We start from the raw sequence: 15,138 nt of genomic DNA on the forward strand, positions 1-15,138 counted from the left end.
TCGACATAAACAACACGAGGCCAAGAAAATGATTTGTTTTTTCAGAGGTGTGTGACGAAGTAGTGTAAATGCGGGGTAGGCGAGTCTTTGTTCTCAAATTTTGCATTAAAAGAGGTCCGTTGACGGGAAAAGGTGGTTTTAGACTCAAAGCAAATCGGAGGGAAGCTGGTTTGAGTAGTGAGCTTAGTTAAGGAGGAGAGAGAGAGAGAGAGAGAGAGAGAGAGAGAGGTAAGAAGAAGACGAGGCGGTGGAGGAGGAGGAGAGAGAGTACGCGTGCGCGCACGCAGCCAGGGAGAGAGAATAGAACCTTGAGAGAGGAACGTGCAGGTTTTTAGGTGATAGAGGAGTGGAGAGAGAGAGAGAGAGAGAGAGGCGGTGTTTTTGCGTGTGTCTTTGTGCATTGAGAGGAAGAGGAGTAATGGAGGAGGAGGAGGCGAAGTGGGCGCGCGTGTTTCTGAGCTGGAGGGATGTGAGTGTGAAGGTGAAGGTGGCGCTGGGCAACTCGCGCTTCCTGCTGCAGGACGTGAGTGGCTACGCTGACCCCGGCTCCCTCGTCGCCATCATGGGCTCCTCTGGTTGCGGCAAAACCACCCTCCTCAATACTCTTGCAGGTAAACCCCTCCGCGCCCCCCCTTTTTCCTTACTTCCTTCCTTCTCTCTCTCTCTCTCTCTCTCACTCTCTCACACACACACACACACCTTGAATTTTAATTGCTAGCTGTGAGCACATTTGTGACCACAATGTTAAATTTTTAGGGCTAGTGCTTGCGTAGCACTAGTGATTGCCTTTGATCTTTTGAAAGGCAAGCACTAGTGCCCCGCAAGCACTAACGCTAGAAAAATATCATCTTCCCAATTGTCGTTGTATTGGCTAACCACTCTTTGCTAGTGGTTTGTCGATCCCTGTGCCTACTTGGTGTCCCGTTCGTAGCATTGGCCATAGAGAAGCCCATTTTTAGCAATACTAGTATGGCTTTAGGTCGCCCCCCCCCCCTCTCTCTCTCTCTCTCTCTCTCTCTCTGTGTGCAATCGCTGTCCTTTTCTCTTTGAGCGCACTCAGCTGCAGACCACACTGCTGGAGGTGGTCGGATGAAGCCACGTGTGTTGGGGGGGGGGGGGGGGGGGGGAGAAAACTTTTTTTTTTTTGCAAGTTGCTTCTAGAGTTTGCCTTGGGGAATTCATTTGTAAAAAATAAGAAGATGTCTCATGCATGCACCAATTTCCCCTCTACCGCCCAATTTTACAAGACTATGCCTTGTAATTTGCCATCACTTTTGTGAACACAATAATTGGGTTGCCAAAAGTTGGCAATTCACTGTGGCTATAGATAAATAGTTTCCTCTTCATTTGAGTGTCAAATGCATGAAAGTAGGACTTCTTATGCACATGAACACGACAGGAAGAACTTTATCTTTAATGGCTTATTGAGCATGCTAATAACCAGCAAAAATGCCCTATTGTCCTGTTGGTGCGCCCACTTCTAATTCCTTAGGCGCTTGATACTTTGGTTGAGATATGGAGATAAATACTCACACGTTGCACAATCAATTGAATTCATCAATCAGCTCTCCTTGGGAAGCAAGGGAGCATCGCAAAGATTATCTAAGGAAGTGGGCTAGAGTTTCAATGTTCTTAGATAATCAATGCCACATTACATGATGCTATGCACCTCCTCAATGGTTTACGTTGCCAAGGAAGTAGTTTTCAACAAAGGTGAAGAGGGAAAATGCTCGTATGAAATTAAGAAGGTATAAGTCCCATTATAGTTTCCTTTTATCTAATTTTGAGTCAATCAATTTATGACTTCAACAAGCTTTACTTTGACAGCTATGCCGATTGCATGTGCCACAGTAAGGGCCTCACACATGTACGTACAATCACCCACTCCCATCTTTGAGAGAAAGTGAACTTGAAGTCCATTGGGATGCCCAACAATTTGAAGATTTTTCTATCTTCTAACACCTGACATCCAGCTACAACAATTATTTGAGGTGTGGGTTATAAAGATACCTTTTATCCAGTTTTGATATGATTGGTAGTAGACCCACTGGCCAAGTAGAATATGTAAAGACATTCCCAGAACTTGTGAACTGATCGACTGTTCTTAGAAAGAATTGCATTGGTATCATCTGCAAACTGTAGGACTACAAGATTTTTAGTTGCACCTAGAATTTGAATTCCCAGTATACTGCCACAATTAATAACATCTTAGATAAACCAGCCCAAAGCATTTGAACATAGCATATAATAGAGGGAAAATTGGACAACCTTGCCTGATAAATCTTCTCAGAGGGAAAGGGCTAGTCAGATCCCCATTAACATATATTTTAGCAAAGGCATTGCCAAACAAAATGTGTACATACTTTATGATTTTTTTTTCCAAATCCAATGCCATGCAAAGATTGGAATATAAAATCCCATTCTATTATATCATATGCTTTATCAAAATCTATTTTAAAGAAGACAAATTCTTACTCACTTTCCTGTGCATAATCCATAGCTTCCCACAAGGAAATTATTGCATCCAAAATAAATCTGCCCCTGATGAAACCTTTCTGCTCTGGTAATATAATCATGTGCATTATTGGGTTAATCCTTTTGGCTAGAGAGAGAGGGCAAAAGTTCTGTAATCAGAAGTCGGACAAGAAATGGGCCTCCAATTGTCTATGTCCTCCTTTACCCCCCTCTTATGTATCAGTTTGATAACTCCAGTTGACAGAGGTTGGAAGAGCTCCTATTCTAAGTGCCTCTTTCCATATATATGGCCAAGAGATATGGGGCCAGAAAATCCTTATATTCATGAAAGGACTCATTAGGCAGTCCATCCAAACCAGGAAATTTTCCTTTTATTAAAGAAGAAATAGCATCCTTGAGTTCCCCCTCAGATAAGGGTTGATCCAACACTTTAGCTAACTGAGCAGGAACACTTTGTTTCCTTATTCTTGCAATAGTTGCTCTAGCTTTTGTGTGATCGGCTCCTCTCAGAGGAGGGGCCTCAAAGATATCAAATAAGTATTCTTTAACAGTTTCCATGCTTTCTTTATGGCTTGCAGCCATTGAGCCATCTTTCTTTTTGAGGCAAGGGATGAAGTCCTTAACCATTTTTCTTTTAGGGAGAGAAAACATGTTTTTATCTGGTCTATCTAACTTTGTAGCCAAATTCCCTAGTCCATAGGATAGAGGTCTTAGTAAAAAGGAGCTCTTCCTTCGTAAGTCTTGTTTTCAGCTCAATGAGAGCAGGGTCAAGAGGACTAGAAGGGTCAATAGAAGCCCCAAGCTCAAATATTTTCTTTTGTATCATCATTCTTCTGTTTACTCAAATCTCTCTAGCCTTCTTTTTGTAGTCATTCATTAATCTTTCAACATCTTTGACTGCAATATCCCAAGCTTTGAAGGTGAAATCAAAAGAATTGAAAGATTTAACAAATGTATCCATGACCTTCTCTTTTATTACTTGAATAGGAATAGGGGATCTAGGTGAAGCTAACCAGACTTAAACATACATTCTTTTTGTAACTCAAAAACCACAGGAGAATGATCTGAGAGTAACATAGATGCATCTTTGCTACAATTAACAAGTCAAAAATTTGATAACAACCTTGAGTTCATGGAAACCCTGTTAAGCCTGGATGATTTGTAACACTCACCGTACTGTTTATTGCTCCAACTGAAACCAGTGTTTGCAGAAATGTCAAGCAGCTGTAGCTTATTTGCCATCTGATCCCAAGCCTTTTTTTTAATCCAGAAATTATTTGACCCAAGTGATTCCATCTATCAGAAATGTCCTCAACCATGTTGAAGTCTCCTGAGACAACACAAGGGTTAGAGAGCATAGACATCTCTTCCCATATTTGAGTCCTTTCAGAGAAAGAATTAGGAGCATATCCAGAGACTACTGTGTAGCTGAATGGAATGTCCAAAGTTACTGGAACCCCGCATCCTTTAGTTAATAAATGTACTTTACTCACCAAATGACTGTAATTTTGAGATACCACTAGCATCTCCACCTTTTCCTGGACTGTGGTTAGTAGTAAACCATTTGTAGTCTAAGCCTAGTCTGCGCAAGTTAGAGTGAAGGGAGTTGCCTGCTGTTTTGATTTCCGGTCTATCAAATTTCTCCATCCCTTTCAATATCCCTCATGCACAAGTTTACATATCCACATGTTAGAGTGCCTTATTGGGTAGCATTGAGCAGCCTCATTTTCAGCACTTTTGTCCTTTTTTTTGGAAACTCACAGGACACTCACATGTATGTGCTTTGTCTCATAGGTTGACTTTGCACTTTAGAAGACGTTAACAAAGCGCTCTCTCTCTCTCTCTCTCTCTCTCTCTCTCTCTCTCACACACACACACACACACACACACACACATATATATATATATATATATATATATATATAGAGAGAGAGAGAGAGAGAGAGAGCTCTCACACACACACACACACACACATATATATATATATATATATATAGAGAGAGAGAGAGAGAGAGACATTGAATATTCTCTTCTTTTTCTTTTCTCTCTCTCTCCCCGCCTTTCCTAAATAAAATTTTAAAAAAAACAATAGAGGGTGATAATTTTGAATATGGGTGATTATTTGTGCAATATTTGATAGGGCGTCTGGGGAATGCAAGTCTGGTGAGGGGTGAGATTCTGGCTAACGGCAGGCGGCAGCGGCTGGCCTATGGAAACTTGGTTGGCAACTCTTCTTTGTTTTATTTTACTATATTTCCATTACCTTTGATTTTTTTCAAATGATGACGTGGGGTGGTGTGCATGCAGGCGTACGTGACACAGGATGAGTCGCTGATTCCGACGCTAAGCGTTTTTGAGACGATGATGTATGCTGCGCATTTGCAGCTGCCTTCCTCCATGTCGTCCTACGACAAGCAGGTCCAGGTCCACCGAGTCATCCGCGAGATGGGCTTGCAGGTCATTCTCTCTCTCTCTCTCTCTCTCTCTCTCTTATGATAATGCATTTCTTGCTTTGCTACAGGGATGTGTGAATACACGTGTGGGAGGTTGGTACACACAGGGCCTTAGTGGAGGCGAAAAGAGGCGGCTTAGCATTGCCATTGAGACTATCAAACAGCCTCCTTTGCTCTTCTTGGATGAACCTACCAGCGGCCTTGACAGGTAGCTCATTATAAATTGCATCAGAGGACATGAACTTCTTCATCTGATGAAGCAGAAAGTTAGCTTATCTTGTCTTCTTCATAAATAGGAAATAAAGGATGACTTATTTCATCAAAGTGTAGTCACTGTGGGCTTGCATGTCTACATTTTCTAGTAGGGGTGGCTTGCTAATGGCATTCTTGCTACTGCTTTTTTTTTAATCATGTTTTATGTACTAGGTAATTTGCAATATATTGCTTTTTTTATTATAACTTCATGCTTAGGATTCATCAATTCATGTTTATGTACTAAACTAATGGAAGCTGGAGACCATTTAATTGAACCCCTTTTTTATGCAGTGCTGCTTCCATTCATGTGATGAAGAGGCTTAAAGCCCTCGCAAAGACGGGGAGGACGGTCATTATCTCCATTCATCAGCCAAGCAGTGAGTCATTTGAGTTGATAGACTTGCTTGCTTTGCTCTATCGCGGACGAACAGTGTTTTTCGGTGCAAGGGCAGAAACAAAAAGGGTTAGCCTCCTCTTACCTTTTTGTAAAACCAGGAAAAATCTAATGTAATTTTTGTACAATCACTTGTTTTCTGTTGTGCCACACAAATATACATGCTTGTAGTTGATCACATGTACATTTCACAGGCGTGTTTTCTACTCGTCTATTCATAGCATTTGAAGACAGCATTTGCTGTGAGGCTGACCAATAGTTATGGGAAGCAGGAAAAATAGAAACAGTAATGGGAATGGAAATGGGACAATGTAAATAGGCCATATATTTTTCATGGACTAAGATTTATGATTGTTATTTGGGTTTTTAAAATGGAACTTTATTTAAGGCAAGTAGGGAAATGGAAGTGGCAATAGTATTGGGAATGGAAAAATGGGAAAAAGTAGAGGTTTGGGAGTTTCAGGTTACCATTCAAGCTCTTTGGGATTTCCCTCTGAGATGACATTACTAGAGGTTTCAAAGGGTACCAATGCTAACGATCCGATGCTTTTTTCCATTTCCATGGTATCGCCATGACATCACGTTCGTTTCTTGATAAAGATATTGTTACTATTTATAATTGCCTAGAGTTTATCTCAATATTCCTGCCCTGACAATTATGAATGGCATGCAGTTTTACGAGACTGCAGGCTTTCCGTGTCCAACTTTCAGGAATCCGTCAGATCATTTTCTTTGGGTCATCAATTCTGATTTTGATCAGGTAACAGCTGATATCACATGTATATTGATAAGCTCCGAGTTTGAGATGAAGCAAAGGGACATTCCTCTTTTATGTTACTAATAACCTCATTGAATGCTTGTGAGTAACATTGCAATATAATGAGTGATGTCCCACCCAAAGAGCGTAGCTCGGTTGCTTGAGCCTTCTTGATGTAACCCCAAGGTTGAGGGTTCGAGGCTCATGGGCTACGGTTGGGGATGGGTGTTACCAACTTCTCCATTGGGGAAGTCGTTCCCACGGTATGGTCCCTTGTGGGTGTGAGTGCATATAGCAAGTCTGGTTGTAAATACATAGATATTTTACAAAAAAGTTCTCCCTACTACTTTCCGCCAGGCTGGTGGGGGAAAAAAAAAGAGTGAAGTCCCAAGTAGTTTTTCTTGTTCTAGGTCGTATGTTGCAATAGCTCAAGCATGAGGGGCAGATTTTATGTATGTTTGGGGTCATATTGAGTACATTTTCTGCATTGTTTTTGCATTTCTTTCTGAAACTTGATGTCTGACTCAATTGATGAATTTCCAGCAACATTATCAAGATCCAGACGGTGAAGAGAGCTCCACAGCTCCAAATAGAGCACAGAATGCTCAAACTCTCATCAAATGCTATAAGGAGTCGAATTCTCATACTTTCGTTAATGCCAAACTACGGCATGCTTTGGGAAAGGTGAAAATTTTCTTCACCAGCTTTTGCTACCAATCAAATCTGCATCTCTATTTTCTTGATGCATTCTACACCTGGTGTGCCAATTAGGTGTTGGCTTCCCTTTAGTTTGTGTAATTTCATTGCCTTGATCACATCTCAGGTGTACGAATGTGAGAGTAGTTATGACTAAAGCATACCCAACTGATCCTGGTTCTTTAGAGCAGTTACATTGCATATTATTGATAGTAGAGTTGTATACTGTGAAAGTCATTTCTAAAAAAGAAGCTAGGTTTAGGGTAATCCCACCTACAACCTAGGCCTCTTGACATCCTGTGTGGCCATCTGGCCCTCTTTTGGACTCCACCTTCAAGCTCTATGCACCGGCTGCAGTGTGCTCTACGCACTCTATTTGCGTATGCCATGTGTGCTCCATGCGCTCCTACGGATGATGTAGCAAACCCTCTAAGAACAACATTAAAAGGCCACAAAAAATCCAGAATCCCTCAACTCCCAAAGAGAAGGCGAAAACAAGAGATAACCTTCCAAACTCTCAATAGCGGGAGTAAAGCCTGAGGATATGGGACCACAGATGCAGTATATATCTAGCAGCACCAGGGAATGAGATCGCAGTAACACCTCTCATAGGCAAGGTTTGCTTCCGGGCACGAGGAGGACTCCTACCGCCTCTCTATTTATAGCTTTGACATACCTGTAATATGCGAGTGCTTTGCGAATTTAGCTAATTCAAATAAAGGAAAAGCTGAGGTAGAAGTGTGTTGTGCAATGGCAGGAATCTGAGGTACTAAGATGCTCAAGTAGAGGACCTGACTTCTGGACACAAGCATATTATCTAACATCTAGATCGTTCAAGCACATGTGCCGGGACTTGACGTACTACTGGTTCAGGCTGTGTGTCTATGTGATGCTCTCCATTGTTTTAGGGACTATTTATTTCAAGGTCGGCTTAACCTACAATGCAATTCAGGTAAAATCTCATCATTCATACACCCTTGTCCATTCTCCAAAAGCTACTGCATGCCAAAATTATTGATGCATGTTTTTTATGTTTCGACGCAGGCAAGGGCTGCCCTTCTTATGTTTCTCACTGCCTTTTTAAGTCTCATGGGAGTGATGAGCTTTCCTTCCTTCATAGAGGACATGAAGGTAATAGAGTAGCGGCTCATCAAAGTGTACAAGCCTCTTTTATCAATCTAATGAAGTTTTTTCAAGCCCTAACTGTGTGAATCATATGGTGATATTTTTGAACATGTACAAAGATTTTCACGCGCGAAAGGCTGAACGGTCACTACGGAGTTGCGGCATTTGCTGTTGCAAACACATTGTCATCCTTTCCGTTCATTGTTCTTATCTCTCTTCTCCCAGGCTCATTAGTATACGTGCTTGCGGGATTACATCCGGGGCTGGACCACTTCATTTTCTTTTTTGCCTCATTGCTGGCTTGTCTCGGGGCTACTGAGGGCCTCCTCATGTCGGTTGCTAGCCTAGTACCGGATTATCTCTCTGGGATGATGGCAGGGTGTGGCATTATGGTAAGCAAGAAGTAGGTTGCCCCAAAGGTGTCTCTTTTGCCTTAAATTAAGCAACTCAAATATATCATAAGCTTATGTACCGAGTTCATTTTGTTATGGCAGGGCATTTATTCTCTCACTGGCGGCTTCTTCCGCTTTCATGATGAGTTGCCCAAGCCTATTTGGCGTTACCCAGTGTCATACATCTCTTTCAACACATGGTCCAACAGAGTAAGGGAACATTTATATGCCTCTGATTGTCCTTTTTTATATGTTCACTTTCATAGCAGTGTGCTTGAGCTTAATGGCCACTTTAATAGCAGTGTGCTTGAGCTTAATGGCCACTTTAAACTTGTGGGGGCTTTTACAAGGTGATTCCTATTTGTGGAGGAGATATACCACAATAGTAGGAATCACTGTTGATTTTTGCTATGTGTGTACACGGTGATGTATGACATTAAAGGAATCTGAGCTTTTCTTTGGACAGCTATGTACTCTCAAAGTTCTCGGTCGTGAGACTATTACTATTGATTGGGGATGCCGATCAGTGGCTCCAAGTGCATGTCCTTATTAGGATTTTGTGTGTGTATGTGTGTGGAATAACATGTTTGTGTCCTCAACTTGTCCAGGCTCTCTACAACAATGACTTCCATGGTCTTTACTTTGATAACGTTGTGGCCGGAGCCCCCCTGATCCCAGGGGATGAGATTGTCCAAATCAGGTTTCACATGGGCATTTCTTATTCAAAGTGGTGGGCAACATTTGTGCTGGCCTGCATGGCAGTATTCTATAGGGTCCTTTTCTTCTTTGCAATGAAGCTAAGAGAGAATCTACCAAGAATAAGGCATAAGCTGAGGCATCGGAAAGTGGTGGTGATGACGGAGAAGGCATTTTCAGGTAGGCTGGTGGCATTCTCCGGGATTTTGGTACCCTTTTCAGGGAAAATTGTGACGCCGAGTGATGCTGAATGTGAGGCAGATGATGTTGAAATGGTGAGTAGCACATCAATTTGTGGGTCAGCAGCAGGAGATCAGAAAGCCTGAGACAATGGCATGAGTTTTCCACATAATTCTCGAGCAAGCCGAAGCCGAGAGTTTGTATTGTAGTTGGAAGGCACCTATCATGTACTAGAAAGTTTTGTGGTATATGACTATGCAGCCTGGCTTCTATGTCGCAATAGCACTGACCCGGTCGTCCAAGACCTATGATCAGAATTCAGTGGAATTGCACATTACAAGCTTAGCCCAACAAGCACAGATAGAATTACATTGAGATCACTGTACAGCAATATCCGCGTCCGCAGCACCGCACCGAAGGCAAAATATTATCTACATTTGTCATCCATGACTTGCAGTATCAGAGCCCCTTCCATATTTTATGCAGTGATATAATGCATGGTTGGAGCATCTCTTATCGAACAGCAATTCAACGACGCAATAGATGAGCTTTATCTTGTACATTCTACCTCAGTATAACCCCTTATTTGCATTCTCTACCCTTTCCTCTCAGCTGATCTCTCTCTCTCTCTCTCTCTCTCTCTCTCTCTCACACACACACACACACACAAAGGGCTTGTATCCTTGATGATATAACCACTTCCAAGGTTAAACCAGTCGTGACAAAAAACCCTCAAGTTCTATGGGAAGCAGAGAGGTAAGGACATGAATCAACAAGAAAAAAAAAAAAGTAGTATATATGATGGGGAGGATAGAAATCTGAAGAAGAAAATAACTTTCGGATAGGGTGACCTACCTCTCTCTCTCTCTCTCTCTCTCTCTCTCTTGTTTTTCAACGCACAAGAGGGCCCACAAGGCGAGGTGTTTATCCCTTCCAACTTCCAAGTGTTAGACATGAAACATGGTCAGGCAAGGTCCGCGTACCATCGGGCAATAGCCACACGTAGGAATCACCATGGCACCTAATTGATGCACCACGGTTGAAATCTCAAGAAGAATATAACTTTTGGATAGGGTGACATCTCTCTCTCTCTCTCTCTCTCTCACACACACACACACACATGTGCATACGCACACCCCCTTGCATGCACACACTTTTTTTGGCCTGCCCAAACGTCAAGGCTATAGTGACGCATTCTCTTTTTTATGATTAAAATAGAGAATCAATTGAGTTATATTTTCAAGCGATTTTTTGATAGATTAAATAAGATGATTGGTTGAAATAAGAAATCAGACACTCATTTAAATGAAGAAAATGTAAATCTAATGACACAAATGTCTTGGGTTTTGAAATATGAATGAATGCTCATTTATTAAGGCAAGGATTTTGGGCTACCTTAGAAAGCATGAAACGTTGAGAGCCTTAGAGGTTAAATGATAAAGCCTTAGAGGTGTTAGTGCCCGATTTATCAAGGCAGTCAGGCTATTACTTTTTGAACTATAACTAAAGACCTTTAACTTTTGAACCTTAGGGAAATGTGGACATTAGTACTTATATTTTTGGGTAGTTGTGAATGTGTCTCGTGGTGTCTCAGGACGAGGGGCAGTTATGGGCATTCCTGTCGATGCAGTTCTCTCTCTCTCCTGATCTCGTATTACTGATTACTCTCTGTAATTGGGTGATGATGATGAAGATAATCTGATGGCAGTCTCTCTTCCTCTTCTTTATGGTGTTCTTTACTTATTTACTTTGCAGTATTGTGTATGAATACTCAGTGTATTGTTCCTGTTTCCTGAATAACTGCATGTTACTTGCATTGAATACCTGTTAGGGCTGTGTGCCCCTAACATTTGGCGATCCTGCAATTGGTTCGAATTTCGCCTAAAACCATATGGGTGCTAAGGAATGAATCACAGCGGCGACCTGTTCCCTGATAGTGACCATTTGCGAGATTTTGCGAATTGGAAAACACAGGGGGAAGAGTCTTAGGAGTATGCAGCAGACTTCTTGAAAGAATTCTACCCACAACTGCCCAGCGAAGTCAGAATTCTCATTCTCGAAAAAGGTAGTTACAAAACTGTTACCCTTTGGAGCCTGTAATTTACCTTCAAACTACAATGTGCATAATCAAAGAATGCTAGTACAATATTCTAGACAAGGGAGAAGCAGCAATGCATGAGTGAATCAGGGCAGGGATCCTATGTACCACAAAATTCATATGGAACAAGGCTTATATTAAGAAGGGAGTTCTCTGCAAGAGGAAGACGAGGAGAAGAGTCAGGTAATGATGACCAAGAAGAACCAGTAGGAGAACTTACTGCAGGGGCAGAAATTGTTGGGGAGGGGACTGAACTGCATGAACCTGAAAACAAGCTGCAGGAAACCCTACCTGCAAACCAAGAAGGCAAACAAACAACTCATCCCACATCAGACTCACTTTTGGGACCATTGGTCAATGTATTGTTAGCCCAAACAGTTTTGAAGTCTCTGTATAGTTTCTGTGCAAATTATGTGCAGTTTGTTGCAGAATTCAGTTTCAATTTTTCAATTTACAGAATACAGTTTCAGGTATTTCAATTTGCAATGCAGTTTAAGCAGTTTCAGGGTTTAAAGAGGTACAAATGCTCTCTATTCTTTTGATGGGTGATTAATGGCAAAGAAGAAGAAGAAAAAGTGTACTATTTGTCAAAAAGATGGGCACTCTGCAAAGCAATGTCCTTACGTGTGCAAGCCTTGTCAAAAGGAAGATGTATGTGTCAAATACTGTATGCATAAACTGTGCAAGAAGTTGTATCGAATTGCCAGATCTTTTCGAGATGCATCAGATCATGAGGAACTATGTGATGCACAAGAGGATTTGGATGATTTTTCTAATCTTCTTGACAAGCCAGAAGACTCGCATGAAGGTCGTGAAGGAAAAAGAAGAAAGTCGTGCTCTAGTATGCGTAGGATACAGGTGTTACAAGAAGCAATTGAAGTCTTGACAGAGAAGTATGAAGATCAGTTTCAGGAGGAAGACGAAAGTGATGATGACTGGGGAGTTACAACACCAATGTTCCCCTTGGTTGGGAACAATCAGGTACAATCATGTTTAACTTCTCCAAATGCACTTGTTGAAAGTCCCAAATCAATGAAAGAAGCTCAAGCACAAAGCCAACCTGAAGAAGTCAAGAAGGTGATGTTGGAAAGGGCAGAAGAAAAGGAGCATCCTGAGAGCCAAAGAAGCCAAAAGGAGCACTTAGTATCCCAAAACCACACTCCAAATAAACTCAAGGGTTTGCACAATGTTGATGTACCAACAATTTTTCAGGCACCTGTTGTTTCAAAAACTGAAGTTTCAAAGCCTGAATTTGAATTTTCAGCACCTGAAGTTTTTCAACCTGATTTTGATGTTCTTGAATATGGGATCAAAGTTGTAGATACTCAGATTATTGAAGAGAAGAAGTTGATTCAGGAAGGAGAGTTTGTTCAATGCAAGGGAGATATAGTCCAAAAGATGATGAAGGAAGAAGGAGGAAGCCAGGAGCAACTCATGAGCCAAAGGAGCCAAGAGGATTGCCAGCTATCCCCAAACCTCACATCGAAGAGACTCACCTCTTTGCAGGAAGAGAAGGACAGTTGCCCAAAAGAAGAATTATTGGTTGAAAAGAAGGGAATACAAGTGGGAGTGAGCGAGAGAAGCCACCAATATCCCATACAAACCCATATACCAACATTTGACATCAATCTTGAAGATGTTGAAATTCAGGGAGACATCAGATTTCAGTGTAATGCAGTGGAAGATCCGAAGATACATAAAGACATAATGTGTGCTACTGATGAGGATGATGTGATGAATCAGTTTTTGATGAATCTTGATGAGGAATATTCGACAGGTGACAGTTCGAAAGGTGTTTGTGTTGATGGAAAAGAGTTTTTTGGAGTTTTGAAGAGTGAAAGCCAATTTCCGAGAGTGGATATGAATTATTCAGGTTGTGAAGACAAGGATCTTCGATTTCAAATCCCTGAATTACCAGTTTTGATACCAAAGGTTCCTGATTTGCAAAGTTTCAGAATTCAGGTTCATGATCCGCAGATTCTTGATTTGCAAAGAAGTTATGTACCTGAACTTGCTGAATTTCAAAGTCTTTTTCTTTCTCAAGTGAAGATGATCAATAATCTCTCATTAGAGCTAGAGAATGAGAGGCATTCAAGTATGGTTGCAGCAAATGAAGCGTTTTTCAAAATCAGTCAACTGCAAGAAGAGAAGGCATCATTGATGGTGGAGATTTCTCAGGTTCAATCTGAAGCCGACTTGCATATTTCTTACTGTTATGAAGTTCATGATGCTCTTAAGCAAGTTGTTTTGAACAAGGATAATCAAATTGAGGACTTGAAGCTTCAACTTACTCAAATCAAGAATGTGGAGTTTTCTTCAAATCTTGATGTTACATAAGGTTTCTTGAATGATAATGTTGTTATCAATTATCTGTATGATGTTGGTTCTTTTACAAATTCAGTCAAGAATATTGGAAGTTCATCTGTTTTCAAGGAAGTTCACTTTCTTGATGATTTATACCAAGTTTCTGATGTCAATGGTTTTGTTGATGCTGAGGAGATGGTTTAGACTGATGATTATGCAAGTTTTTTGGAAGTTCTTGATGCTGGTGAAGTGGATTTTCTTGGAGATTGTTCTACATTTCTATGTGATGTTGTTGATGGAAGAGATGATGTTGATATTCTTATATCTCATTGGTTTTATATCTTCATGCTTTATGACATAAGGGAAGTTTTTCAAGGAGCAGAAGTCAAAAGTTTTCAGTTTCAGGGAGATATCACTGATTGGACAGTTTTGCAGCTACAAAGTGGATTTCTTTATGTTTTTGATAAGGAATGTGAGGAAGCCATCTTGGTGGTGTTTTCTATGTGTAAAGAAGAGTTCACTTTGTTATTTTTAAGCCTTGAATCAAATCAGTTTGATGAAGAAGCAGATCAATTTTGGTTTTTCTTGAATCAAGATTTTCAAGGAAATCAATTGATTTGGCATGCGGAGTCTAAATCAGGTCTTCGAGTGTTGCATCTACATGCAGAGATATTGGATGTGTTCAAGAGACAGTGTCTAATGGTTGCAAAGTTTGCATCCTACCTTGAATCTTTCTTCATTCTTCTTGAAGGGAAACCTGAACCTAAACCTAACCCTAACCCTACTACTGAATTTGGATATTCACTTGAATATGAAAATGGGCCTAAAGACCTGAAATCACTTGAAGAAGAGGAGATTTTTCTACTTTGTAGAAGGTATCTCAATTCAACAGTTGTGGAGAAAATGAAGACTGAAGTGATGGAGTACATGAAGAGAGTTTGGGAGAAAATGAAAGTCATGGTGTATGATGTGGTGAGTAAACCATATCAGATGTTTGCAGAGGAGGAGATGAAGGAGGAAAACTTGTTTATGGTGAAGCAGAATGTTGAACTGAAGCAGCAGTATACTGGCCTGAAAGAGCAGTTTGAGGATCTGAAGATGCAGTTGCAGCAACAAGAAGGCCAACAATCTGAGCAGGTGTTTGTTAAAAAGAATTCTGAAGTGTTTGCAGGAACTGATGTGGCAGCAGAAGTGCAGGAGCATATTACTGAAGACACAAGGAAAGGTGCAGTTGCAGGACAGGCTAAAGATGTTGCAGAGGAGGACACAGAAGCTGTAGGAGGAATTCACAACTTAGATGATCCAGTGCAAAT

The 15,138-nt window shown here is 41.1% G+C and overlaps 1 protein-coding gene across 1 annotated transcript; it reads left to right on the forward strand.

Annotated features, from left to right (window-relative positions):
• The first annotated feature begins 202 nt into the window (after window positions 1–202).
• Window positions 203–10,021, forward strand: LOC147434577 (ABC transporter G family member 1-like). The gene is made up of 12 exons (XM_086491037.1): window positions 203–611; window positions 4,616–4,695; window positions 4,783–4,932; window positions 4,997–5,136; window positions 5,475–5,646; window positions 6,251–6,337; window positions 6,878–7,018; window positions 7,788–7,982; window positions 8,075–8,161; window positions 8,275–8,547; window positions 8,650–8,757; window positions 9,156–10,021. The coding sequence occupies exons 1-12, from the start codon at window positions 419–421 to the stop codon at window positions 9,567–9,569; spliced, it is 2,040 nt and encodes a 679-aa protein (XP_086347163.1). The 5' UTR covers window positions 203–418; the 3' UTR covers window positions 9,570–10,021.
• Window positions 10,022–15,138: the final 5,117 nt, after the last annotated feature.

Source organism: Adiantum capillus-veneris, chromosome 19 (genome assembly GCF_014529385.1).
Source record: "Adiantum capillus-veneris isolate H3 chromosome 19, ASM1452938v2, whole genome shotgun sequence".
In the NCBI taxonomy this organism is placed as follows: domain Eukaryota; kingdom Viridiplantae; phylum Streptophyta; class Polypodiopsida; order Polypodiales; family Pteridaceae; genus Adiantum; species Adiantum capillus-veneris.